The following is a 22,889-nucleotide window of genomic DNA, read 5'->3' as shown; positions in this document are numbered from 1 at the left end:
CATCTTGGTAATAGTACATATTAATGAGGAAAATACATGTTTACCACTTTTATGTTAATATTTTTCACTTTTACCACAACTGAAGAGACATTTTCAAAAATACATTCTTTATTAAGTGGTAAAAGACTCTTATGCCCTTGTTATTTATATATATAATAAATCATTATTTAAATAAAAAAATAAAAAATAGATAAAAAAAAAAAAAAAAAAAAATAAAAAAATAATAAAATAATAAAAAAATAATAAAAAATAATAAAAAATAATAAAAATAATAAAAAATTAATTTTGTTTTATGTTTTCAAATTATACTTTTTCAAATTCGAACTTTTTTATAAATTTTTTTTTGAATTTATTTTTTTGAATTTATTTTTTTGAATTTTTTTTTCAAATTTATTTTTGAAAAACGAAAATTATGTTTGAAACTATTTTTATATATTTTTTAAGAATTTATTTATATATTTATTAGAATCCTAAATTTTTACATTCCAAATATCCTACCTCATCCCTCAACTCTAAACTCTAAGTCTAGATTAATTAACTTTAAGAGTATAATTGTCTTTTACCCTCATTAAAATTGAGGGTAAAAGTGGTTAGTGTAAACATGAAAAGTGATACTATGAATGTGCTATTTATGGTAATTTTCCCATATTAATATCAATTCTTTTGTGAATCTCTTAGCAAATTTTGCAATTTTTCCGAGAATCAGTGAAAAATATTTTCATTCAAGATAGTAATTAAACATTTAAAATTAATAATTTTATTAATTATTTGTCCTTGTTTAGAATATACACTCCAAATATTTTTAATTCGAAAACTACATCATGGTACAACTTTTTGGGAACTTATTTTCAAAATATTAATTAACTGAAATAATTTTCTATTCCTAAACAATAATTTATACATCTAATATTTATTAAAGTAAATTTATTTTCTGTGTAGTACTGAAAACAAATGTTTTTTATTCATGTTATTTGGAGTCCATAATTATGTTAAGTAACTTAGTAAACAATATTATTGATATGATGTTTGTGAACTTTTTTGGTATTACATATATAAAGTACTAAAAATAGATGGAAAATAATAACTATTCAAAAAATTGATATGGAGTCTTGGTAGTACAAAAAGATTATGTATAATATATATAGGTTAACTGAACTTAACCCGTCTTTAATAGAATGCATCCATGTTTCTGTCTCTCTTCTCATTGTCTTATGCTCTTGTTTCTGTCTCTCTTCTTATGTCTTATGTTGTTACATCTCGGAAGTAGCAACGTGAAAGCAGTTGTTGCATAATCCTTGACTACACAGATACATTGATTACATCGCTAGCCACATTCTCTGACTCGGAACGTGACTTATACTGAAACATGATTTATTATAATTTAATACAGCTTTCTACATTTTAGAATATGTTTTCGTTTTTGAAAACAATTAAACACAAAACACTTTTACAGGGTTTCCTCAAAGAATTGAAAACCATACAGTACAACATAGACACCACATCTCACTCTGCACACTATAGATTACATTCCAAAAAACAAAACAAAATTTAAAGCCATAACAATTTAGCCTGTATATATCTCTCTCAACTAATCTACATGATTCTTCTCCCAATACAAAGCAGCGGCCATAGCAGAAGCACTTGAAAGCTCCTATTAAAGAAACTGACAACAGCTAATTGATCTATTTGAATCATTCAAAACAAACTCTGTACAGATCCTTCAATGCAATCACCATCGTCCTTATCAAGGTCTTGTTAACCTTCCCAACAAAAAAGCACCAAAAAGACGTCAAAACATGCCCAACATAAACTTCTTGAAGATCCAATATTTATTTGTGACCTAGAGAGTAGAAGGAAACATAGTCACTCCACCAATAATAATTAGTCCAGTAATGTAAGCATTAGACCCTGGAATGTCATCTTGCATCTCTGAAGCACCATACTGGTAACCGGATTTTTGGCTTCAGCAATCACTTGTCGAGTCATTTTGATCCACTCTATGATACCAGAAAGGATGGGTATGACCCACTCAAAATCCTTAAGACCTAGATCTCTGCTCGAGTAACCCCTCCATGTTGTTGCTATCGCTATTACTGCCCCCAACACTCATTCCAAATATGTAAATGTCTCAGGGACAAACAAATAAAAAGGGATCATCTTAATATCAAAAACAGTGATGAGAGACATCATTAAGACCCAAAGAAAACAACCCAAACATGAATGTTTTTCATTTGTAAGTGAGCACATGCTAAACTCCCTATAATACTATAAGTCCGGACACTGAAAAACATACTGAAATTGACTATAAGATGTAGGAACATGTCATTCTTACAGTGCTTTAAATTGCTCAATTGCCAAGTTGATGTGTTTCCCTCTATGCTACAATCGTAATATGTGTCTTGTCATGTATTATTTGAGAAATTAAACTTGTTAGTTCTATCTCACAGTCCATTTTTGGTTCACCTCGTTTCTTCATTTCGTAGGTTAGAAATGTTCTGTCATGAAGTTTATTCATGCAAACTTTTTCTATCTATTAAGGCAACGAATCCTTATCATGTAAACATTTAAATTTTTTAATTTGAAAGTACTTTGTCAAAAAAAAAAAAAAAAGAGTAGACCAACTTGAGAATAGCCGTATCTATGAAAGTGAGCACAGAAAAAGTACCTTGCCTTCTCATTCCTTACATGTATAATATTGTAAAATCAGGATACTCATCAGTGGTCCATGCTTTTAAGATTTTGCAGAACCTCAAAACCTTATGTCTAAGAAGATCAGTACCCGGGAGATGGTGTCCATGGAAGGTTTCCCCAGCAGATCAGTCATAAGATCCATCTGGTGAACCACATTCTTTCCAGGGAAAGTGGATTTCTCACTAATACTCTGGAAAAGATGCAGCCTATACTCCATATATCAATGGTGGGTGTATACTACAAATCCAAATCCACCAAAATTAGCTGGCAGTAATACAAAAATTGAAAGAAAGGCTTATATAGAGAAGCAACTTGGACCGGAAACATCCACAAAGTAGTGGAGCTGTATACTATCTTATAGCAATATAGTTCAGTAAATTTAATAGAGAATAAGGTTTGAGAATATACAAACTTACTTTAGGAGAAGAGAAAGACTCTTAGAGAGACATCTTGTGCACCATACCGTTCAAAAGATTGCTGTGGGGCTATCACTGAATGAAACCCCTTCCTAATCCAAAATCACAAATCTTGATTTTACAGTTTTCATTTGCCAGTTTGTTCTTTGGCTTCAGATCTCTGTGATAGACTTTAGCTGCAAGTGCAACAACTGAGGTACATAAATTATTATACAGACTAAAATCTCCAGAAATCTCGATGGGACCAAAACTCAAAAGGCCAAAACTAAGTGAGATATTAGGAAAGGCATGAAGCCAATACAGTGGCCTAAGTAGCTGAGTAAAAGTTAAGGTTTAAAAGACAATCTGACATACGCTATAATCTGTAGAAGTCAGTGATCTCTAGACAGATATTATATACACGTAAAGAGATTGAATGATGAAAAAGGTAAAGTCAGAGACCAAAAGAAAATGAAATACCAATGTGGATGTATTTGAGTGCCGTGATAATTGATATATGAAGAATTGGGGATGCTCTCTTGTCAAATAATCATTGATAGATGAGAAAGCAACTTAGTCAGGAGTTCTCCGATGACGAACCACCGTAGTCGGTCTTCATCTTTCCACCGCAAAGCCCCAAACTTTTGTACTCCTTAGATTCTGCCTCTTACCAAAACCGCCACTTGAGATCGAATCATTCTTCATCACTGGTTGTTAATACAGAGAAAAGCTCGGATGATTTGAAGAGATTCTTCGCCGGACCATCTATTGGATACCAACTCTTCTGGATCTCCCTTAGATCAGCCAAGACATAATCAAACACCACCGCATCTTTCCCATCTAGGATACTTCACTCGAAGACAAATCAATCAATACTGCTTAAAGCAGAGCAAAGCTTGACTCCTATTAAGAAAAGATTTAGTGCTTGCCCAGAGAAGAAAAAGAAACGACAGAAGTTAAGCGGGATCTAGAAAAATTTTGCAAAAGAGGAGAGCTTAAAACATCAGACTTTATTGTTCATATCAAACCCGAGAAGAAGATTGAAGCTTTAAGATCTGTCCGGATTTGATTGAAAGAAACACAACAAAATAATCGCCATCGCGAATCGCCAAGCGAAAACAAAAGATCGATCTAAAGATCGAAAACTATATTACAACAAAAATCTCATCTCGCCTCCTCTGAAGGATCTAGATTTGATAAGAGGATAAGCGAGAGAGAAAGTCAGGATGAGGAGTTTAGGAACGCAAAAGACGGGAAGAGGAAAGGAAAACCACAATCGTAAAGCAAAAATATCGATTGCTGACATGGCATTAGTTTTGCATCTGATTGGTTGATTTTTTCTGCCCACGTGGATAGCTTAGCTATTGAGGATATGCAACTTTTAGTATAGTATAGATTTATTTTGCTGAATATAAAATCTACTTATTAAAAAACTCGGAAGATTAAAAACAATAACATATTCCCTCTGTTTTATAATATAAATAGTTTTGGCTAAAAGCACAAAAAATTAAAAAAATTATTATGTTTTAAAAAGTATTGCATAATAAATAGGTTAAATATAAAATAACCCATCAAAAATAGGTCTATTAATATGATTGGTCATCCACTTATACTATATTTAATAAATGTAAAAGTTCCTAAAATTTGAAAACTAGTTACATTTTGAAATAAAATTTTTTTTCTAAAACTACCTACAATATGAAACGAAGGAAGTATATGTTTTTGGGGAAGGGACAGCTGCCCCCACTAAAATCTAAAAATAAATTTATAGTATGTATTCTTTTAAAACTAAAATACAAAATAATACTTGCATATTTTTAAGTAGTTTGTTACAGATTTTCATTCCATTTTTGACTAACTCTAACCACTTCTTTTATTATCTTTCTAATTAATTCGACAACATTTATTACAAATTATAAACACAACTTACCTATTTTGTATTAGAAACATCTGCTTTCAACATTGTGGCAAAATAAACCAAATCAAAACTCAAGCATAAATGTTACCAGGTTGCCATGAATCACAGCTTGCAACGAGCCTGGTACAAGAGAAAAGAGATCAAGATGAATAAGAAAGATACGTTAATCATACCTAAGTTCAACAGAGAGTACGAGCACTGGGTGATGGTCACAAAGAATCTTCTCAGATCAAAGGAGTGGTGGGAACTGGTCGAGACAGGGATCTCACAACCTGGAAGGAATGTGATCCTTACCGGAGTACAGAGAACGGAGTTGGCTGAGCAGACCGTGAAGGACCACAAGGTCAAGAACTACTTGTTTGCATCGATAGACAAGATCATCCTCAAAACCATTCTGAAGAGGGATGCCTGTCAAAAGCAGTGAAAAGACTGGAAATATCGTTGGCCAGTTTCAATTAACCAAAGTTCCATCCCATTTCCTTTCAGATAAACCCATGTCATTTCTTTGCAGATAAAGTCATGTCATTTCTCTTCATCTGGCGACACAAGTCAGTTGCTCATTTCATTGAATCAACTTGGTGATTCTGCTGCTAATTTAGCGTGACATATGGTGCAAATGAGAAAGCAATGTTCAGAAAGCAATTTGATGTGTTGTAAATTTATAGCATATTTCTACCTTGAAATTACCATCAAACTTACATTGGAAAAATATGAAAATAAAAATGCTTTAGTGATGCATGCAGAAACATAAACTGTATCTTGATTAATCCCATAACTGTGTCTGGTTCGATACAAAAGACGCTCCGACCAGATGTCTCTTGTCCACGATCTCACGGTAATAACAAAGCAAATAGTATTAATTGCTGCGATTTAGTTATTCTCAGAGATAACAACGTAAGATGTTTTTCTTTCACTAGAACATACCACCTTGTTTCAGTTTTTGGCTTAAACTCGATCAGATCTTGAAGCGGCTTTACGTCTCCCAATCTTTCATCTTCTTGCTCCCCTTTGGTTTCTCAATAGGACCATTCATGCCCGCCATTTTCTTGTTGTATTTTTCGCGTAGAGGATCATTAGAAGTCCACCTGCACCAACATCCATCATGCAAAAAAAAATAATAATTCAAAATCTGAAGCTCCATAAACCAATCAACAGACACAACACTCTCCCTAACATAACACTATTCACATTTGCTTCCAACGATTGAGTTCAGTTCTCAGGCTAATGTTTCTACTCAAATTCTAAACAAGTCAGTCTTCAAAATCAATAGCCTATGACTAACCAAAATGTAACAAAAACAAAAGCTGAACGCAGAAAGCTTACGGGTTACTCCAATCTGTTGTATCCTCATTGACAAGGTGAGTCCATTTAGTTCTTCCACTGCGACCAAAGTGCTTGACTTGCATGACTTTCGGCAGAATCGATTTATCCAACCTATCTTCTCCCGTTGGAGCAGAGAAGTCACGCTGAAATATACCATCAGTCCCCACGGATCCCGCCTCATCATCAGGATCCGCCTGGAAGAAGGCTCCCTTGTGGTAGTACTTCTGCATGAAGTTCCACTTCTTCTTCGGTTGAACCGACGAAGCTTTCGAATTCTTCCTCTCCCACTCTCTCCTCTCCTGCTCCGTCATGTTCCTCAGCTTCTCAATCTCTTCCCTCTCTCTGAGCATAGCTTCCTTGGCATCACGCTCTCTCTTGATCCTAGCGATCTCTCTCGTCTTCCAAACCTCGTACTCCTCAGCCTCGTTGATTTCATCATCAGTCTCCACGTCACCGATGTTCGCTTCTTGCAACAGCATGTTCTTGCGTATCTCCTCGTCTTTCCTGACTTCCTCAACCACTATCTGCTTCGTCTCTATCTTCCTCATCTCGAGCTTCCTCTTCGCTAACTCCTCGAGAGCTATCTCCTCAGCTTCGAGCCTTTCACGCTCTGCAACAGTATCTCTCTCAGCTTTGGGGACAAAAACAGGCTTGATCATGGTGATTCCGGGCATATCATCTTCAGAATCAGTCTCGTACTCTGACTCCTCTTCCTCCTCGTCTTCCTCCTCTACCTCGTCCTCTTCCTCCACAGGTAGCAGATCAGCCTCCTCCTGAGCTCTTTTGAGATTCTTTTCTCTGATTCTCCTCCTTCTTTCTTCCAAAGCATCTTCATCTTCTTCCTCGTCTTGGTTCCTCAACTCTTCTTCTTCTGTGGATATAATCTCAGCCTGCCTAACACGACGGTGATCGGCTCTAACTTCTTCACGGTTTTCAGCTCTGGTCTGAGCTAAACGACGCAGCCTCGGGTCATCTTTCCTAGCAACCCCCAAATCATCATGCTTTCTATCAGAAACATCAGCCTTGTGCATCCTAACGTCCTCATCATCCTCGGCCTCATCGGCCCACTCGGGAGCTTTACCAGGCCAGTATCTTTTCACTTTAGTCTGACCAATCCCACCTCGGAGTTTAGCTCTTGTAGCTAGTGCAGCTTCACTCACTCCCGCTGTGACAGACATCTCTGAAACTGCGAGTAGTCAAACTAAAATTATATCGACTATTTGTTCTCTACACCATGAAAGAAAACAAAATATATACATGGATTAGATTCAAACTTGACACGTCTCTAGTATTCACCAGAAAAAGAAATGGCCTACTTCCAAATCAATAATACCAATGAGACCAACACATATTCGACTAAGTATGTCTGTGTAATATCAGCATATCTCAAACACATTCTGATTCTAGCGTAAGCACATAAACACCATTCCACCATAAGATCACCAAAGAGACGATTGTAGATTTTCACAAGATACAAAAGGCAAAAGAGGAATCAATCTTCTATCAAATCTGAGTAATTTGTCCAATTTCAACAGGTCAAGCTTTGATATACGGAGATACACAATAACAACAATCAAACGACTAGAAACGAATCAGAAACGGGAGAATCCAAGCTACGAAAAACTCGATGATGAGAGAACAAGGAAACTAAAGTATCCAGAAGAAATTGACAAGAAGTAAATGAGCTTACGCTTTTGGAGAAACGTTTTACGTTCAGAGAGTGAGCGAATATCAAATTCGACAATGCGAAGGAAGCCCTAGTAAACCGTGGCGAGACGGAGGCGGAGAGGAGACGAAGACGGTGGAGGTATTGAAACCGGAGCCTCGGGACAGAACACAAAGGACCATGCGAAAACTCATTAGAAACTCTACTGGGCTTTTTAATGGGCCTTATTAGAATTGGTTTATATTAGGCCTTAAATTTAACAACTCGATCCTAAACTGTTTTCGTACCGTCTGAAAATGTTTTTACTTTGTTCAGTGTTTACTGATGAAAAACAAGACATTGTTGCTCAAAAAAACGAAAGACAGGACACTACTAGAGTCCAAATGGTAAAACAAACGGATTTCGATATGCTAATTGGTTGTTGAAGGCAGCTGAGAAGACAGGCTCCCTTGAAAATGTTGATGTTCTTCTCTCATGCATAAATGCGAGACATTTAAAACCAAAAACAGAGGATAGCTTTAGCAGTTTGGTCCATTCATTTGACCGTTCAAAGTTCAAACACAAACACACAAGAAGAAGAAACAGACCAGCAGAGAACTGAAAACACGTTAACAGAAATAGACACCAAAAAAGCTCTCATAACTATGCGGCGGCGCCTGAGGCCACATCTCCGGCTGGAGAAGTGACGGCGGTGACACCACCGTCGTCGGAAGAAATAGCGAGCGGAGTCCAATCCGGAGGGAGAGGAGGAAGAGGAGCATACACAGTAGGCTTTCTCTTAATGTCCCAAGGCTGAGTCTTCTTCGGCCTCGTCTTCCTGTGATGGGCAGTCGACTTCTTCTGCGGCCTCGACGAACACTCTATCACCATTCCCAGTCCTCCTCCGTTTCCCAGTTTCGGAACTTGAAACTGGCGGAGAGCCGAAGAAGCAGCGACGGTGGCGATTCCGGTGCCAAAGATAGCAGACACAGACATTGTTGTTTCGTCTTATCTTTTCTGCTTGCAGTGGAAGTGAAGTGAGTGTGGAGCCTCTAGCTTCGGATTAGAGACATCATATCTTGTCCAAGTTTTCGTTTTATCTTGATGGGCTTTTTAAATGTTTATTGGGCCCTTTTATACATAAATGTGTGTATTTACTATTTAGTGGAGGATATAATAACGAGAATTCGGCCAAAAAAAACACGAACTTTTCACGAATTGCCAAAAAAAACCTGTACTCGAGCCTGGCCAAAAAAATCATTTACTTTTGTTGACTGTTTAGTTTATTAATAAACTTAAGATTGACTTGCCAATTTAGCACGCCGTGAACTCACAGTTAACTAGACGTTAAATGTTGGTGTTACGTGAAACGACGTCGTTTCATCTCATTTGAAAACGACGTCGTTTTACATGATTTGAAAAAATAATCATGTAAACCCCTCGATTCGAACTCAGGTTGATTGGTTCAAATGACAAGGTCTTTTACCACTGGGCTAATGAAACTTTCAATGTACATACTAACATGTTTACTTTTATTTGGTACTGATTAAATATAAAATTATTCTCTAAAAACTTAAAAAGATCTTTAAAATTCCAAAAAATTTGAAAAATAAGAAACTTTTTATAAAATTAATTTTGAAATTAAAATTGAAAATAAATTTTATTTTTCTTTTTAAAAAATAAAAACTCTTCCAAAATTTTCTAAAAAATTAAAACGATTTTAAATTCCAAAAAATTGAAAAAATAAAGAATTTTTTTATAAAATTAATTTTGAAATTAAAATTGAAAATAAAATTTTATTTTTCTTTTAAAAAATAAATTTTTACTTTTCTTAAAAAAAATAAAAAAATCTTCCAAAATTTTCATAAAATTAATTTTGAATTAAAATTAAAATACTTTTTTTTCTTAAAAAAATCAAAAAAATTCCAAAATTTTCATTTTTTTAAAAAGAAAATCCAAAATTTCTAAAAATTATAACAAAATGCAAAAAATTAAAGTTACAATTATCAACTTTTTATGTGTGTATAATTAATTTCAACTTTTAGCAAATGTATTAAAAAAATTGAAAATTTTGGAAGATTTTTTATTTTTTGAAAAGAAAAAATAAAATTTTATTTTCTATTTTAATTTCAAAATTAATTTTATAAAAAAATTATTTATTTTTTCAATTTTTTGGAATTTTAAAGATCTTTTTAATTTTTAGAAAATTTTGGAAGAGTTTTTATTTTTTATAAAGAAAAACAAAAATATTATTTTTAATTTCTAAATTAATTTTATAAAAATCTTCTTTATTTTTTTTCCTTTTTTGGGATTTTAAAGATCTTATTAAGTTTTTAGAGAATTTTTTATATTTAATATGTACCAAATAAAAATAAACATTTTAGTAAGTATATTGAAAGTGTCAGTAGCCCAGTGGTAAAATACCTTGCCATTTGACCAACCAACCTGGGTTCGAATCCAGGGGTTTACATATTTTTAATTTCAAATTATGTAAAACGACGTCGTTTCATCTCATTTGAAAACGACGTCGTTTCACTTAACGCCAACAATAAACGACGTCAAATATTTCTGTTAAATTTATTGACGGTGTGCTAAATTGGCAAGTCAGCGAAAACATTGTTAATTAATTTTAAAGTCAATGAAAGTTTGGTGTTTTTTTGGTCAGTCAAAAAGTTCATGTTTCTTTTGGTAATTCGTGCAAAGTTGAGGTTTTTTTGGACCGAATTCTCATATAATAACCCATGGTCACAAGTTTAATAACTGCCATATTCAACTCATTATGGTGCACGCCTGTTGCAAGTAGCTATTTAATTCGTTACGCAGTGCTGCACGCCTGCTTGCAACTTGCATGTTCATTTCGCAAAACGGTATGGAAAATCGCAGAAAAGGGACTGCGTAAATCGAGTGTTGAAAAATAATATTTTAAGTGTGTTTTCATAAACCCTCTAGTGCAGAGATTGACTAAAAATGTTAATTAATGTTTTACCCCAAAATTTGAGGTTTGATTCTTAAAAACTGTAATTCATGCATATTAATAGTTACAACTTTAAAAATATGCAGCATGCATCTTATTTTAACAGATAGAATTACATGTTGACCATTTGTTCTAAAATTATAATAAAATCATAAAAATGTTTGCAATAAAAAAATTGAAATCAAAATTTTGAATGACAGAAAAGATTTAGAAACTGATGTAGTTTAAATCTCTTTCAAAAATTTCAATACTTTATCCGTTCTCTTTATAGATATTTTCAATCATTTGTCGATCCATCATAATGAGACACTAATTTTCTGATGAGTTCTTAAAAGGTTCTTGGCAAGTTGCAACTTAAAATCCATACTAATCTTAGACATTGGTTATATTGTTATTTCTAAAAGAAAACGTACAAGAAAGCCAACTTGCTCGACATTAACTGACATTCTAGTACATTCATTTGGTTTTAGACTTTTAGTGGCTATTAAGGTTTCCAGTGCTTTTGTTTGTCCAGATCCTCCTATCTAATCAGGGTTATGTATTAATTCAATATAATTAACATGCCTAAATTAGGCTTTAGAGTAACTACTATCACCAACATACATAACATAACCAACTTCATATATAATATATTCCACTCTCACATCTTGTCTATAGTTCCTAAAAATAACTAATCAAATAACGGCAAATATTGACTGCGATGAAAAGTACTCTTATTTACGTATGACTCAAAAACATTTGCTAAAATTATGGCCAACAATGAGATTACTTTAGTTTCATATACGCGACTTGCATTATCCGAGGCATTCACAAATCCACGTGCATCAGATTACCACCCCTTATTTTTCTTGTCTACAAATACTTATCTTATTCTTTATTTACAATTAGTACTATATACCTACATATCAACAGCTCAGCCATTTGATTTTTCGTACGAGGAGATTCTGTCGGTTAGACCAAATTTGGTGTCACAAACCTATGGTACCCATTGGCCATTGCATATTTGCATTACGTTTTGCAAACCTTATCCTTATCTTACTATCCTTGATTTAAGAACCGGGGATAAAGTTCAAAGAATAATAGGAATAATAATGATAACTGTTGATAACTCGATATATAAACTAAACGAACTTTCGTTTTATAAAAACGAACTTAACACACTAAATTGCATACGTTCAAAATTGTATTTACTATCGTTATGCATGCATATATGTATTCTTTTCTAAAAACGGTAGTTAAAATAAATGCGCCAAATATATAAAATATAATATGATATATATATATATATATATATGTGTTTTACGATGTGATTTAATTTATGGTTTGCGTATGCATGTATCTGTCTGTTTACGGGTAAGTGTCTTGTATGAAGGCCTAATTTGAGCCATGTGATTTCTTTGTTGAGGCAAATTTTGGCACATCGACAAGAGGACCATATGAATCGACTGTTCTCGTATTCCCTGCATTATTGCAACTATTTTATAAACTATTTTCTTGGAATAATAAGAGTTCATATTTTGTACTGCACTGTCACGCCAGCTAGATGAATATACCAGGAATCTTTCGATCCTTGAAAAAAAAAACAATTCCTATCCATTTTCCGACCTAAATAAAAGAGATACTGATCCTTGTGTTTTTTGACTAAAGATACTGATCCTTGTTGGATTATAATATTACATGAACCATGAAATACGTGACTTCTTTGCTAGATTGTATGTGCAAGTTTTTTTAATAAAGGTTAGCAGATTCTTATGATACATATGTCATGTGCTATAGATTGTTCAGCGCCTCGTACTAGAATTCATATTCATATGTTTTTTTTTCTTATCAAGTTTTGTTGTTACCGATTCGAATTTTAAATAAAATGTTTTGAAAGTTGATTAATCCAAAAAAAATTGGTGTATAAAAGTGATCTCACCTCTTTAATTATCAAGAATCTGAGTGGCAGAATTTTTAGTAAACTCTCATTTTGCCACTAGCCCAACAGCTCATTGGTGTATCCAATCTTTATCGGGTCTAAAACTATATTTTATGAACTCATGTACAGCTACGGTTTTCTTTTTCTTTTGTCATCTAACTACAATTTCTTCTTTATATAACTAAAAACCATTTATCTAATATTAAGATTATTTGTAAAGTAAGATATTAGTATAATAGACAAAAAAATAACATATTGCATTTATAACACATGTGACGACAATTATACTTAATTATGTCAATCTATATAGTGCAAATTTGCCAAATAACATACTGCTAAAAGTACAAAAAGAATATTTAATTGCCCCCATTAATTTTGTCATGAATATGAAAACCTCTCACGAATATGAAAATAGACTAGTAACTTATATTCAGTCATCTCAATCTTTGGATACAAGGACGCCGTCGGTTTCCGACAAAAAGAAGCCGGCGGTCCGAAAATACTTCCCATGATCTTTTTTGTTTGTATTATTAATCGAATCCATATGTTTTCTGTATAATTACACGTGTACGATATCTAATTGATATCATACCATTATACAAGAAAATCAAATCATAAGAATGTGGACATGATTACGTTAGAAAAGTCGTGATCGGTTGGGATTACGTTACAAAGATGCCTCGCTTAAACTTAAAGATCGACCTTTAGGTTTGGAGTTTTCTCCGCTTTCCTAATCCTTCCAAACCCTAGTTTTTAACTATATATCAGTCACATGTTCACAATAATAATGTAAGATTAGTTATTTAGGTCCAAAACGTTAGGCAATGTACATATTTGATGGCCGTCCAAAAAGAAAAACAAAACTATACCTAAAAGCACCGTTAGTGGTGTAGTATCTCCACAAACTATTTAGTTAATTTAATATTCACATTGTTTTTCTGTGTAATTAAAATTAAAGAGAAAAAAACAACCGTATATTATCTGCCATGCCATCGGAAGGATTAAGGGCATTTTTATCATCCACTCCATTTTTTCCTTTAAAAATGGAATAAAAATGAATATGAAATAAAAAATATTTCAACCCAACTTTATATCTCACTCCATAATGAAGTTTATTCTATAAATGGAGTAATCTATTTTTTTTGTTCATCACTCTATTATGAAGTGGAAAATGAAATAAGGTTGAAACAATTTTACTTCATTTTCACTTTTACTCTATTTTGGAAGAAAAAATAGAGTTTTACATTAGAAATCATCTAAGTCTATTTTCACTGCATTTTCTAAAAAAGGTACGATTTTTTACTATACACTTTTTCTTTCTATTTTTTCTAACTTTTAAATAATTTAATTATTAGAGAATTGTGGAAAGATACCACCGCTGTTCATGTTCTTAAAACCCTTGATGTTTTTCAGTTAGTTGTTTTTTTGGTAGAGAGCAAGAATGATCTAAGTTGTAAGGTTTAACCTTATCTTGTTATCACTCTATTTTACCGCTTTCGCTGTGTTGTTGTTCAGCCCGATTCTTGCTTGTTGTTTGTAGTTGATTCTTGTGTTGTGTTGTTTTTATTTTATTTCCGCTACTAGTAGTCTCTTGTAATAGCTGTCAAAAATTGAAAATTGGTATAATATTTAATATTTTACCAAAAAAAAAAAAAAGAATGATCTAAGTTGGTGATCATTTCGACCATTGAGCACAGTCTTTTTCAATCACTTGAAAAGTTAAAGTTGATTAAATAGCTAACTGCAACATTTTCTACTTCATTAATCATTAAATACAGTATTTGACTAGTGACACAAATATCTCAACACATATGGTTTAGATGCCTCGTGACTAGTTTTTGGTTATATATATTTAAATCAACTTTGATCAGTGTAAAAATTATTTTGAAATAAAAAAATTATGGGAAATTATTACGTTCACGATTAATTATACACTACAAATTTAGTTTGTGAGTTGGACCATTTAAATAATAAAATCATTATACGAGAATATCTCGTAATCAATAATGGATTAAAAATGTTTATGAAGACACTTTATCAACTTCGATTTTTCTTCCTCGTTTAAATAATTGAATATAACCTCCCCCACTTAGTTTTCCACATAAAAGACAATAGTTTTGCCTGCCCACACCCGAATGGAAAAAAAAAGAGAATCTTATACTTTCCGAAGTATTATCACCATAAAAATCTACATAGAAAAATAAAACAACATAACAACGACATCATTCTTTCATTATTATATCAAAAAACCTAACCCACTTTCATTATTGTTCCCACTGCAAACCAATTTGCTTCCTTGAATGGCAAGTCTTTTCTCTTCACCTCTCACCTCACGTTCTCTCTCTCTTCTCATCAACCTCTTCTTCATCTTCCTCATCTATCTCCATTTCTCTTCACCAAATCCTCCTCACTCTGGATCCATCAAACACCTGAACTCTCTCGCCGGCGGTGACAGCTGCAGCGAAGGACTCGCCGCCCTTGACGACCACCGTTCAAAGTGTTCTTACATTAGCTCTCAAGAAAAATGTGGCCAACAGGGTTACATAGACTATCTCAAGATATTCTTCTGCGTGTTCGGAGAATCCCCTGTTTTGGGCCATCTAGTTTTATCCATCTGGTTATTTGTTCTGTTCTACTTGCTCGGAGACACGGCCGCGAGTTACTTCTGTCCTTCTTTGGACAGCTTGTCTAAGGTCTTGAAGCTGTCTCCCACCATGGCTGGAGTTACGCTTCTCTCTCTCGGAAACGGTGCGCCGGATTTGTTCTCGAGCGTTGTCTCTTTCACGAGGTCGAATAATGGTGACTTTGGGCTCAACTCTATTTTAGGCGGTGCGTTCTTCGTCTCTAGCTTCGTTGTCGGGACGATTTGTTTGTTGATTGGGTCTAGAGATGTCTCTATCGACAAGTACAGCTTTATCCGCGATGTAGTGTTTCTTCTGGTCGCTCTTTGTTGTCTCGGTCTGATCGTTTTCGTCGGCAGAGTAACCATTTGGGTCGCGCTTTGTTACATCTCCATCTATCTCCTCTATGTAGGGTTCTTATCCGCTTCGCATTTCTTGGATCGCAAGAAACCTTTATCTGATCAGATTCTTCGTACCAAAGAGGATTTAGCCGAGATGGGCGTCCCATTCCTTGGCTATATCGATGAGGAGAAGCCCTTACCGCCTCTAAAAGTTGTTCAAGAATCAAGAACTCAAGAACAAGAATTCAAGATTGTGATTCTTGATTTGCCACCAAAGCAGCCGTCTTGCTTCTCGGTGCTAGTGAGCATCGTAGGACTACCTCTATATCTCCCCCGTCGGCTCACCATCCCCGTTGTCAGTGAAGAAAAATGGTCAAGGCCTTGCGCGGTTGTTTCCACAGCCATCGCACCTGTTCTACTAACCGAACTTTATTGTTCTCATTACAGCGGATCCAAAAGAAGCCCAACACTGTACATAATCTCTGGTATAATCGGATTATTCTTTTGTATCATAGCCTACTTGACGACGGAAAAGTCTCGGCCACCAAAAAAATTCTCATTGGTTTGGCTTCTAGGCGGCTTCACAATGAGTGTGACATGGACATACATCATAGCACAAGAGCTAGTCTCATTGTTAATATCTTTAGGGAATATCTTTGGTATTAGTCCTTCCGTGTTAGGACTAACCGTCCTCGCTTGGGGCAATTCTCTAGGCGATTTAATAGCCAACGTGACCGTGGCGGTTCATGGAGGCAAGGACGGTGCGCAGATAGCACTTTCCGGGTGCTATGCGGGTCCGCTATTCAACACGGTGATTGGACTAGGCGTGCCACTTGTCATAACTTCTTTGGCTGAATATCCCGGGGTCTATATCATCCCAAGTGACAATTCGTTGCTTGAGACACTAGGGTTCTTAATGGTAGGCTTGCTTTGGGCACTTGTGATAATGCCAAAGAAGAAGATGAGGCTTGATCGGCTTGTCGGTGGAGGGTTACTAGCTATTTACCTATGTTTCTTGTTCTTGAGATTGGCTAGGGTTTTCGGAGTGCTTGATATCGACCGGTGAAGTTTAAAGTCTTTGTGAATTTTGTAATAGTTGATTGTTAAAGAAGAAATTTGCAAATAGATTAAAGTTGTGGGTCTTATTAGTCCATAAATTTTATTTATTGTGAATACTATTGAGAGGGATGGCTAACTTTGTTTGTTGGTGAACATTCATTATCTGTCAAACTTAGTACCTCACTAGAATTAAGAAAGTATTGGCATGTTGTTCCAGGTTCATTGTTCATGAATTGTAAGTATATATTTCTACTACTTACTAAGATCAAAGCACTGTTGACCTGATGATTTTATTTACCAAGAGTATCAAACATTTGAAAAGGTCTAGCATACTAAGTACTATATATATGAACCTCATGCTATGTGAACTAAACAGTATAAATTTACTGGCCATATAAATTCTATCTTGTAAATAACGTATAACTGTTTGGCTGATTGTGGTTTTGGCTCAACGTATTAATTAAAAGAATAAGAAGATAGACCTTTGATTTAAACTAAAAAGTTTCAGGTAGGTAAAATCAACCGGAATAAAGCAGATTTTACCTAATTAAATGTAAAGCCCCTAATCAACTTATATGATAATAGGGACATTGATAAGTGTCACATTGAATTTTGAATTATTAGAAAAGGCCAAAATTTGGATTTATCCTAACTCAAAAGAAACAATTTGCAGACAAACAAGAAAAATGTGCCAAATTATTATGTACAGGACTCATGAGATAAGGAATTTTAATATAATAGAAAAAAACACATCTTATCTTAAGTTTTTTTTTAATAATGCAAATTAGCTAAAAGGGACAAGTATTGTCCATTCAACTAACTCCCACACTTCTGGGAAATGGACTATAATAATTCCCTGTCAAATAGATCAAATATATTTCCACGAAGGAAAAACAAAATACACTATAAACAGGATATATAAGATTGTGGGTATGTTTACTGTTCACTTCATGCATGATTAGAAGATTGTTGTCTCGTCGAGTATCTGACACCTATTCAAATTCTAGCTACTCAATTTGAATTCCATAACTATAAAATTCATTACATATTTATGTATCCCATAGAGATATAAATGAAAAACTGTACTATTCATATCTCTATACTACAGAGCCTTTTATCTTTTAATGAATTAAAAGCCATCCATAACTCAAGTAGTCAAGTGTAACAAATCATTGATGAAAGTTAAAACTATAACATTGTATCAATTTTAGACTGTATCCATTTATGACGAAAACTCCTATGTTATAAATTAACATTGGTCACCCATACGTGTATACAAAATTGATTCCCTTCACAGTGTAGAAGAAGATCATAAAAAGTACAAACACAAGTTACATAATGAAACTGTGAGTTGAAATAAAAAGGTTAGTGAGAATCTCCAACTGTCTGTACAATTCTTATAGACAAGGAAGCCAAGTAAATAACCAAAAGCCCTATACCCATCACGGCACCAAGCCTCATTCTATTACTAAACAGAACCAAGAACGACCAAACCAGTCCTATAACTAAAAACCCAAGACTCTCCAACACACGAGGATCCGTCTTAATCACAATGCTCGACGGATAAATCTCCCACGCGCATCCCACAAGCGACACCCCTAGAGCGAACAACGTATTAAAGATAGGACCCGCGTAACATCCCGACACAGCCACTTGAGCTCCTTCGTCCCCATCGTGCAGCGCCATCGTCACGTTGGTTATAAGATCTCCTATAGAGTTCCCCCACGCGAGAACCGTAAGGCCCAAGATCGAAGGGCTTACACCGAAGATGTAACCTAGTGAAGTCAAAAGCGCGACTAGCTCTTGTGCTGATATGTAACTCCACGTCATGCTCATTACAAACCCTCCTACTAACCAAGGTAGTAGCCACTTCTTCGGTGGGTGTGACTTCTTCGTCGTGGCTCCTGCTACAACACCGAGAACTATACCGACCGAACACCCGGTTATATACACAACCCCTGCCTCGAAACTTGTCGGATTCCGCTTCCAGTTCCATAGAAACGACAACAGAACCGGAGCAGACGTAACCGAAGCAACAGCTATCGGTTTAGACCATCTCTCTTCACTCACTACCGGTATAGTCAATCTCCTCGGCAAGTAGAGAGGCAAAGTGATAACCCAAACCATTAACTTCCAGTAACATCTCCCATCATCAACAACAACAACAACAACATCTTCATCAAGATCATCTCTCTGCTCCAATATCGGTTCACCAAGACTACCACCCCTTTTATGAACCGACTCAACATCAAACTCACAGCTCTCTCCACCAAACCTCCAAGATAAATACACAAAGACGACATAAACAGCGTACAACGAACAGAACCCAAGAGCGCCCCAGAGATTGATCTTCCCATAGACCAAGATCAAAGCCAAGGAGCCAACCGCAGCGCAGAAGAAGCAAACGTCTCTTATAAAAGCAGACCTCTCGACCCTAACCCTTCTCCTATGCAACGAAACGCTTATGATCCCAACCACTACGCAGGTAACAAAAGAGGAACCTCCAACAACAGTGTTGAGACCAACATCGTAAGTCCCCTTTGACTCCCCCATGAAAGAGACCAAACTCGCGAACAGATCAGGAGCGCCGTTACCGAGCGAGAGGAGAGTCACACCCGCAACAGTTGGAGACAAAGTTAAGAGCTTTGAGAGAGACTCGAGAGACGAACAGAAGTACTCTGAAGCTGTGTGACCCAAGACGTAGAAGAGGACGAGAAGCCAGAGGAAGAGGAGGGACTGACCCAGTAATGGGAAGCCATCGAAGTTGCAGTAGAGGAAGGAGAGGTAGTCGATGAAGCCTTGGCTCGCGCAAGGGTCGATGGACTTGAGGTAAGCACACTTTGATTTGTAGTCATGGAAGTGATTCAGAGCACTGCAATTGTTGTCTGATTTAGGTCTCAGGGCGCTTGAATCAACGGGGCTTGTGAAGAGGAGACAGGAGAGGAGGAGGATGAGGAATGAGTAACCAGAACGGGTTGGAGAAAATGGATATCCCATCAATCAAGTGAAACCTGAAACTCGAGAAAAAAACAGAGCAAACCGGATTAAAAACAGAGCAAACAGCAAAGGTGAGATTTTTACGAAGGAAATTAAAATATATTTAATGGGTTTGTCTCAACAGATCATGAAACGAACTTAACGCGGAGAGAGAGGGAGAGAGGAGGATAAAGCACTGACCTTTAATAAGATTTGGATAAAGCAAAGAAGGAAGGAATCTACTGGACTACGGAAGAGTTCTCGCGGGGAAGAAGACACGCACACCCACAAACACACACACACTTGAAGAGGACCTGTTGAAGACAAACGTCAGGAAACAGAGAATCCGAATTGTATTTTTAGCTTTTTTTAAATATAAAAATTGTCATTACCCTTTTGGGGGCATCGGTGTATATGGAAATGAGCATATGTGTCGCCTTCACGATCGACCTTGCGTCACTGTCCCATTCCATTACGTTTTCAAGGAAAGGGATAGGAAGACGAGGCTTTATTAGCTTTTCCACAGTTAAACTAGTATTTTAAGAAGCCGACCAGCATATCTTTTTGTGCTTTTTGACTATGAAGACATTCTGGTTTTGTTTGTTGTTATCAATAACCGATCTAAATCAAACCGGTTTAAAATTTAAACCGGAATTGCTCGTTGAATTTGCTGGAATTACAAAATGAAAATGGAAAATAATAAACACAAGAACTTAATATTATGCAATATTTAAAGTTAAATGCTACAAAAAGTTACAATTATCTTATTAGATAATCTATAATAATCTATAAATCGTTTTGACAAAACATATTTTAAAATAGAAAATATTTTAAAATTTAATATTAAACTGTTTAAATAAAAATATTATCAACTCTTTTGAAATCATAAACCAGTAACTTAAAATAAAATAAAAAGGCAAAGCATGCAAAAAAAAAACAGAATGAACGCAGAAAACAAAAAAGGAATTTGTACCGTATAACCATAAAAAAAAACACAAATCCACTATCTAACCAAAAACACCTTCTCTCTTTATTTTTCTTTATATCTCTCTCTCTAACTTCTTACTAAAAATCTAATTACTCTTTTTTGTGGTTATTTGACAAATAAGCCCAAACAGAAAACTTGAGAATAAAGTTAAAAAGGAATTAATACAATCTTATTACTGAGATAAAGTAAACAAATGAATTAATAGTCAAATGAAGATAATTGTGTCATGAAGTTGACTTTTACTTTACAAAATGAGAACGCAAGCCGGGGTGGAGAGATGAGGATTTCCAATTTAGTAAAAGATTTTTTTTTCTACTTTAAATAAGATAATGTTTGTTTCCAATTAAAATCGAAGATAAATATATACATATCAACTAGCAAGTCGATGGGACTTGTCAGTGTGAACCGTGACCGGTGAAAGTATTCAAGTCTTGAGAGCAACGCGGTCTTCAAACGCGTCTCTTATTTTTGCTTTACATTGATTCTTTAATTGTGTGATTTATTCATTGCTTGAGAGCTATAAGTTGTCTAAGTGAGTAAATGCGATTGCATTAACACAAGAACCAACACGTACGTCCCATTCGATGGAAAGACCCATATACTTTTCTTAATTTTTGTAAATAAAGTTAGATATTGCAGATAATGAAATCTTACATGGAGAGAAGATCAACTTAGAATGCAGAGCCGGACCTCACAAGCTATGGGCCAGAAGAGAAAAGATATTGGGCTTATTAGTTACTGAATTCAAGAAGGAATTACAAAATGAAGAGTGTAAAGTTGATACACCTGGCCTTGAATGGAAGCGGGCCAAGCACTTTGAATTCTCAGATTCTCAGGACACTTTTGATGATGATTTCGAGTAGTACCATTAGCATTTATATGATTTACTTTCACACCTACAAAATCATGGAACTGCATATCAGAACGTAAGCGTTTTTGAAATGGTAAAATGTATTTGTTCACAGATTTTTTGTCGTGATGATGATGATGATGATGATGCATAACTCAAGTTTTTTTTGAGCGTGTGATTTTTCAGGCAACATTTATACATAGGTTACGCATTTAGATACAGACACAACATTATAAAGACAATGGAAACCGAAAAAAAAAATTAATAGGAAAATGATGAGAACTGAATCAATTTTTGTCTTACTTTTTGTATGTACATTCCTTCTCTAGCTGTGTGAGGCTAAACAATATCCAATCTACAAAGTCTATAAGGTTGAAAGAGCTTCAAGAAATCGAAAAGTAAACAAAAGTGGTATGTTTCTATACTAAGTGGATATATTCTTCCGCATCTCTACATGTATGTTATCTCCTGTTCCTCCTCCGTCTGTCTCACTTCATTATCAGCTAAACTTTTATTCTCTTCTACATTTTGCCGCGCAATACGTTCTGGAATCGTGTTGTCAAAGTTAGCTCCTTCTGGATTGGCAGCATAAGCTACAAAGTAAGCCATAACACATGCTTGCAACCAAGCAGACGAAACTCTCCCCTGAAACACACACCATAACACAAAGTTACATGAGCTAAGCCGTTTCAATTCCTTTTTGTTTTGATAATGAAAGCTTACCACAAAGTATCCGATGATGAATGCATAGAGAGTCATCTGAAAGAAGTAGTCCTCATGGATATTAAGCTCCCATATACCAGCAGTCAACGCAGATATCGCTCCTATTCCAAAGGCGCTGAGGAAGCAGATGGAGCTAGTGAGGTCAGCATCCACGAGCTCCTCCAACCCAACCGTTCTCCTAAACTCTTGCCACGCATCTCTCGACGCTTGCACAAAGCCTTTGTTGTGAACTCCCACATGAACAAACCCGTATCTGTTCCGACTAAGACCATATGATTAGCAACCCAAGCGCAGTCCCCATGACCTGCGTACATGGTCCTGTCACTGCCGTTGCCTCCCCTATTAACAGTTCGGATCATTCCCCTGATGACTACAAAAACCGGAACGAGCGTAGAGCCAATACAAACGCTCCCGAGCTGGCTTCTCAGAGTACCACAAAGAGCATCACATGCGTTTACGACGTCATA

At 35.3% G+C, this 22,889-nt stretch overlaps 5 protein-coding genes and 1 long non-coding RNA gene across 9 annotated transcripts; 1 reads left to right on the top strand and 5 right to left on the bottom strand.

The window, feature by feature from the left end:
- Positions 1–2,649: 2,649 nt before the first annotated feature.
- On the bottom strand, positions 2,650–4,345 carry LOC125594581. The gene is made up of 3 exons (XR_007329913.1): positions 3,567–4,345; positions 3,108–3,283; positions 2,650–2,928 (listed from the first exon to the last, which is right to left on the bottom strand). It is a non-coding gene; the product is annotated as an uncharacterized LOC125594581 (long non-coding RNA).
- Positions 4,346–5,748: 1,403 nt separating this feature from the next.
- On the bottom strand, positions 5,749–8,190 carry LOC125594573 (microfibrillar-associated protein 1A-like). 3 transcript variants are annotated; one of them, XM_048770721.1, is made up of 3 exons: positions 8,018–8,190; positions 6,328–7,554; positions 5,749–6,089 (listed from the first exon to the last, which is right to left on the bottom strand). In XM_048770721.1, the coding sequence occupies exons 2-3, from the start codon at positions 7,503–7,505 to the stop codon at positions 5,978–5,980; spliced, it is 1,290 nt and encodes a 429-aa protein (XP_048626678.1). In that variant the 5' UTR covers positions 7,506–7,554; positions 8,018–8,190; the 3' UTR covers positions 5,749–5,977. The 3 variants fall into 3 exon arrangements, with proteins under 3 accessions (XP_048626678.1, XP_048626680.1, XP_048626679.1); XM_048770723.1 differs by having other exon boundaries at positions 6,328–7,513; positions 8,018–8,161; XM_048770722.1 differs by having other exon boundaries at positions 8,039–8,161.
- A 279-nt stretch (positions 8,191–8,469) lies between these two features.
- On the bottom strand, positions 8,470–9,108 carry LOC125594574 (50S ribosomal protein 6, chloroplastic-like). The gene has a single exon (XM_048770725.1). It carries the CDS (start codon positions 8,966–8,968, stop codon positions 8,636–8,638), a length of 333 nt encoding a protein of 110 aa, XP_048626682.1. The 5' UTR covers positions 8,969–9,108; the 3' UTR covers positions 8,470–8,635.
- Positions 9,109–15,009: 5,901 nt separating this feature from the next.
- On the top strand, positions 15,010–16,951 carry LOC125594578 (cation/calcium exchanger 1-like). The gene has a single exon (XM_048770728.1). It carries the CDS (start codon positions 15,165–15,167, stop codon positions 16,890–16,892), a length of 1,728 nt encoding a protein of 575 aa, XP_048626685.1. The 5' UTR covers positions 15,010–15,164; the 3' UTR covers positions 16,893–16,951.
- A 1,270-nt stretch (positions 16,952–18,221) lies between these two features.
- On the bottom strand, positions 18,222–20,387 carry LOC125594579 (cation/calcium exchanger 2-like). 2 transcript variants are annotated; one of them, XM_048770730.1, is made up of 3 exons: positions 20,254–20,387; positions 20,063–20,175; positions 18,222–19,896 (listed from the first exon to the last, which is right to left on the bottom strand). In XM_048770730.1, exon 3 carries the CDS (start codon positions 19,880–19,882, stop codon positions 18,251–18,253), a length of 1,632 nt encoding a protein of 543 aa, XP_048626687.1. In that variant the 5' UTR covers positions 19,883–19,896; positions 20,063–20,175; positions 20,254–20,387; the 3' UTR covers positions 18,222–18,250. The 2 variants fall into 2 exon arrangements, with proteins under 2 accessions (XP_048626687.1, XP_048626686.1); XM_048770729.1 differs by lacking the exon at positions 20,254–20,387 and having other exon boundaries at positions 20,063–20,244.
- Positions 20,388–21,982: 1,595 nt separating this feature from the next.
- On the bottom strand, positions 21,983–22,675 carry LOC125594575 (the record flags this gene model as incomplete). The annotated part of the gene is made up of 2 exons (XM_048770726.1): positions 21,983–22,344; positions 22,423–22,675. Coding segments are annotated over 2 exons (448 nt in total), but the record flags the coding sequence as incomplete, so codon positions are not given.
- Positions 22,676–22,889: the final 214 nt, after the last annotated feature.

This window comes from Brassica napus (assembly GCF_020379485.1).
Source record: "Brassica napus cultivar Da-Ae chromosome A10 unlocalized genomic scaffold, Da-Ae chrA10_Random_1, whole genome shotgun sequence".
In the NCBI taxonomy this organism is placed as follows: Eukaryota; Viridiplantae; Streptophyta; class Magnoliopsida; order Brassicales; family Brassicaceae; genus Brassica; species Brassica napus.
The sequence above is the reverse complement of the archived record's forward strand: the minus strand, read 5'-3'. Positions and strand labels throughout refer to the sequence as shown.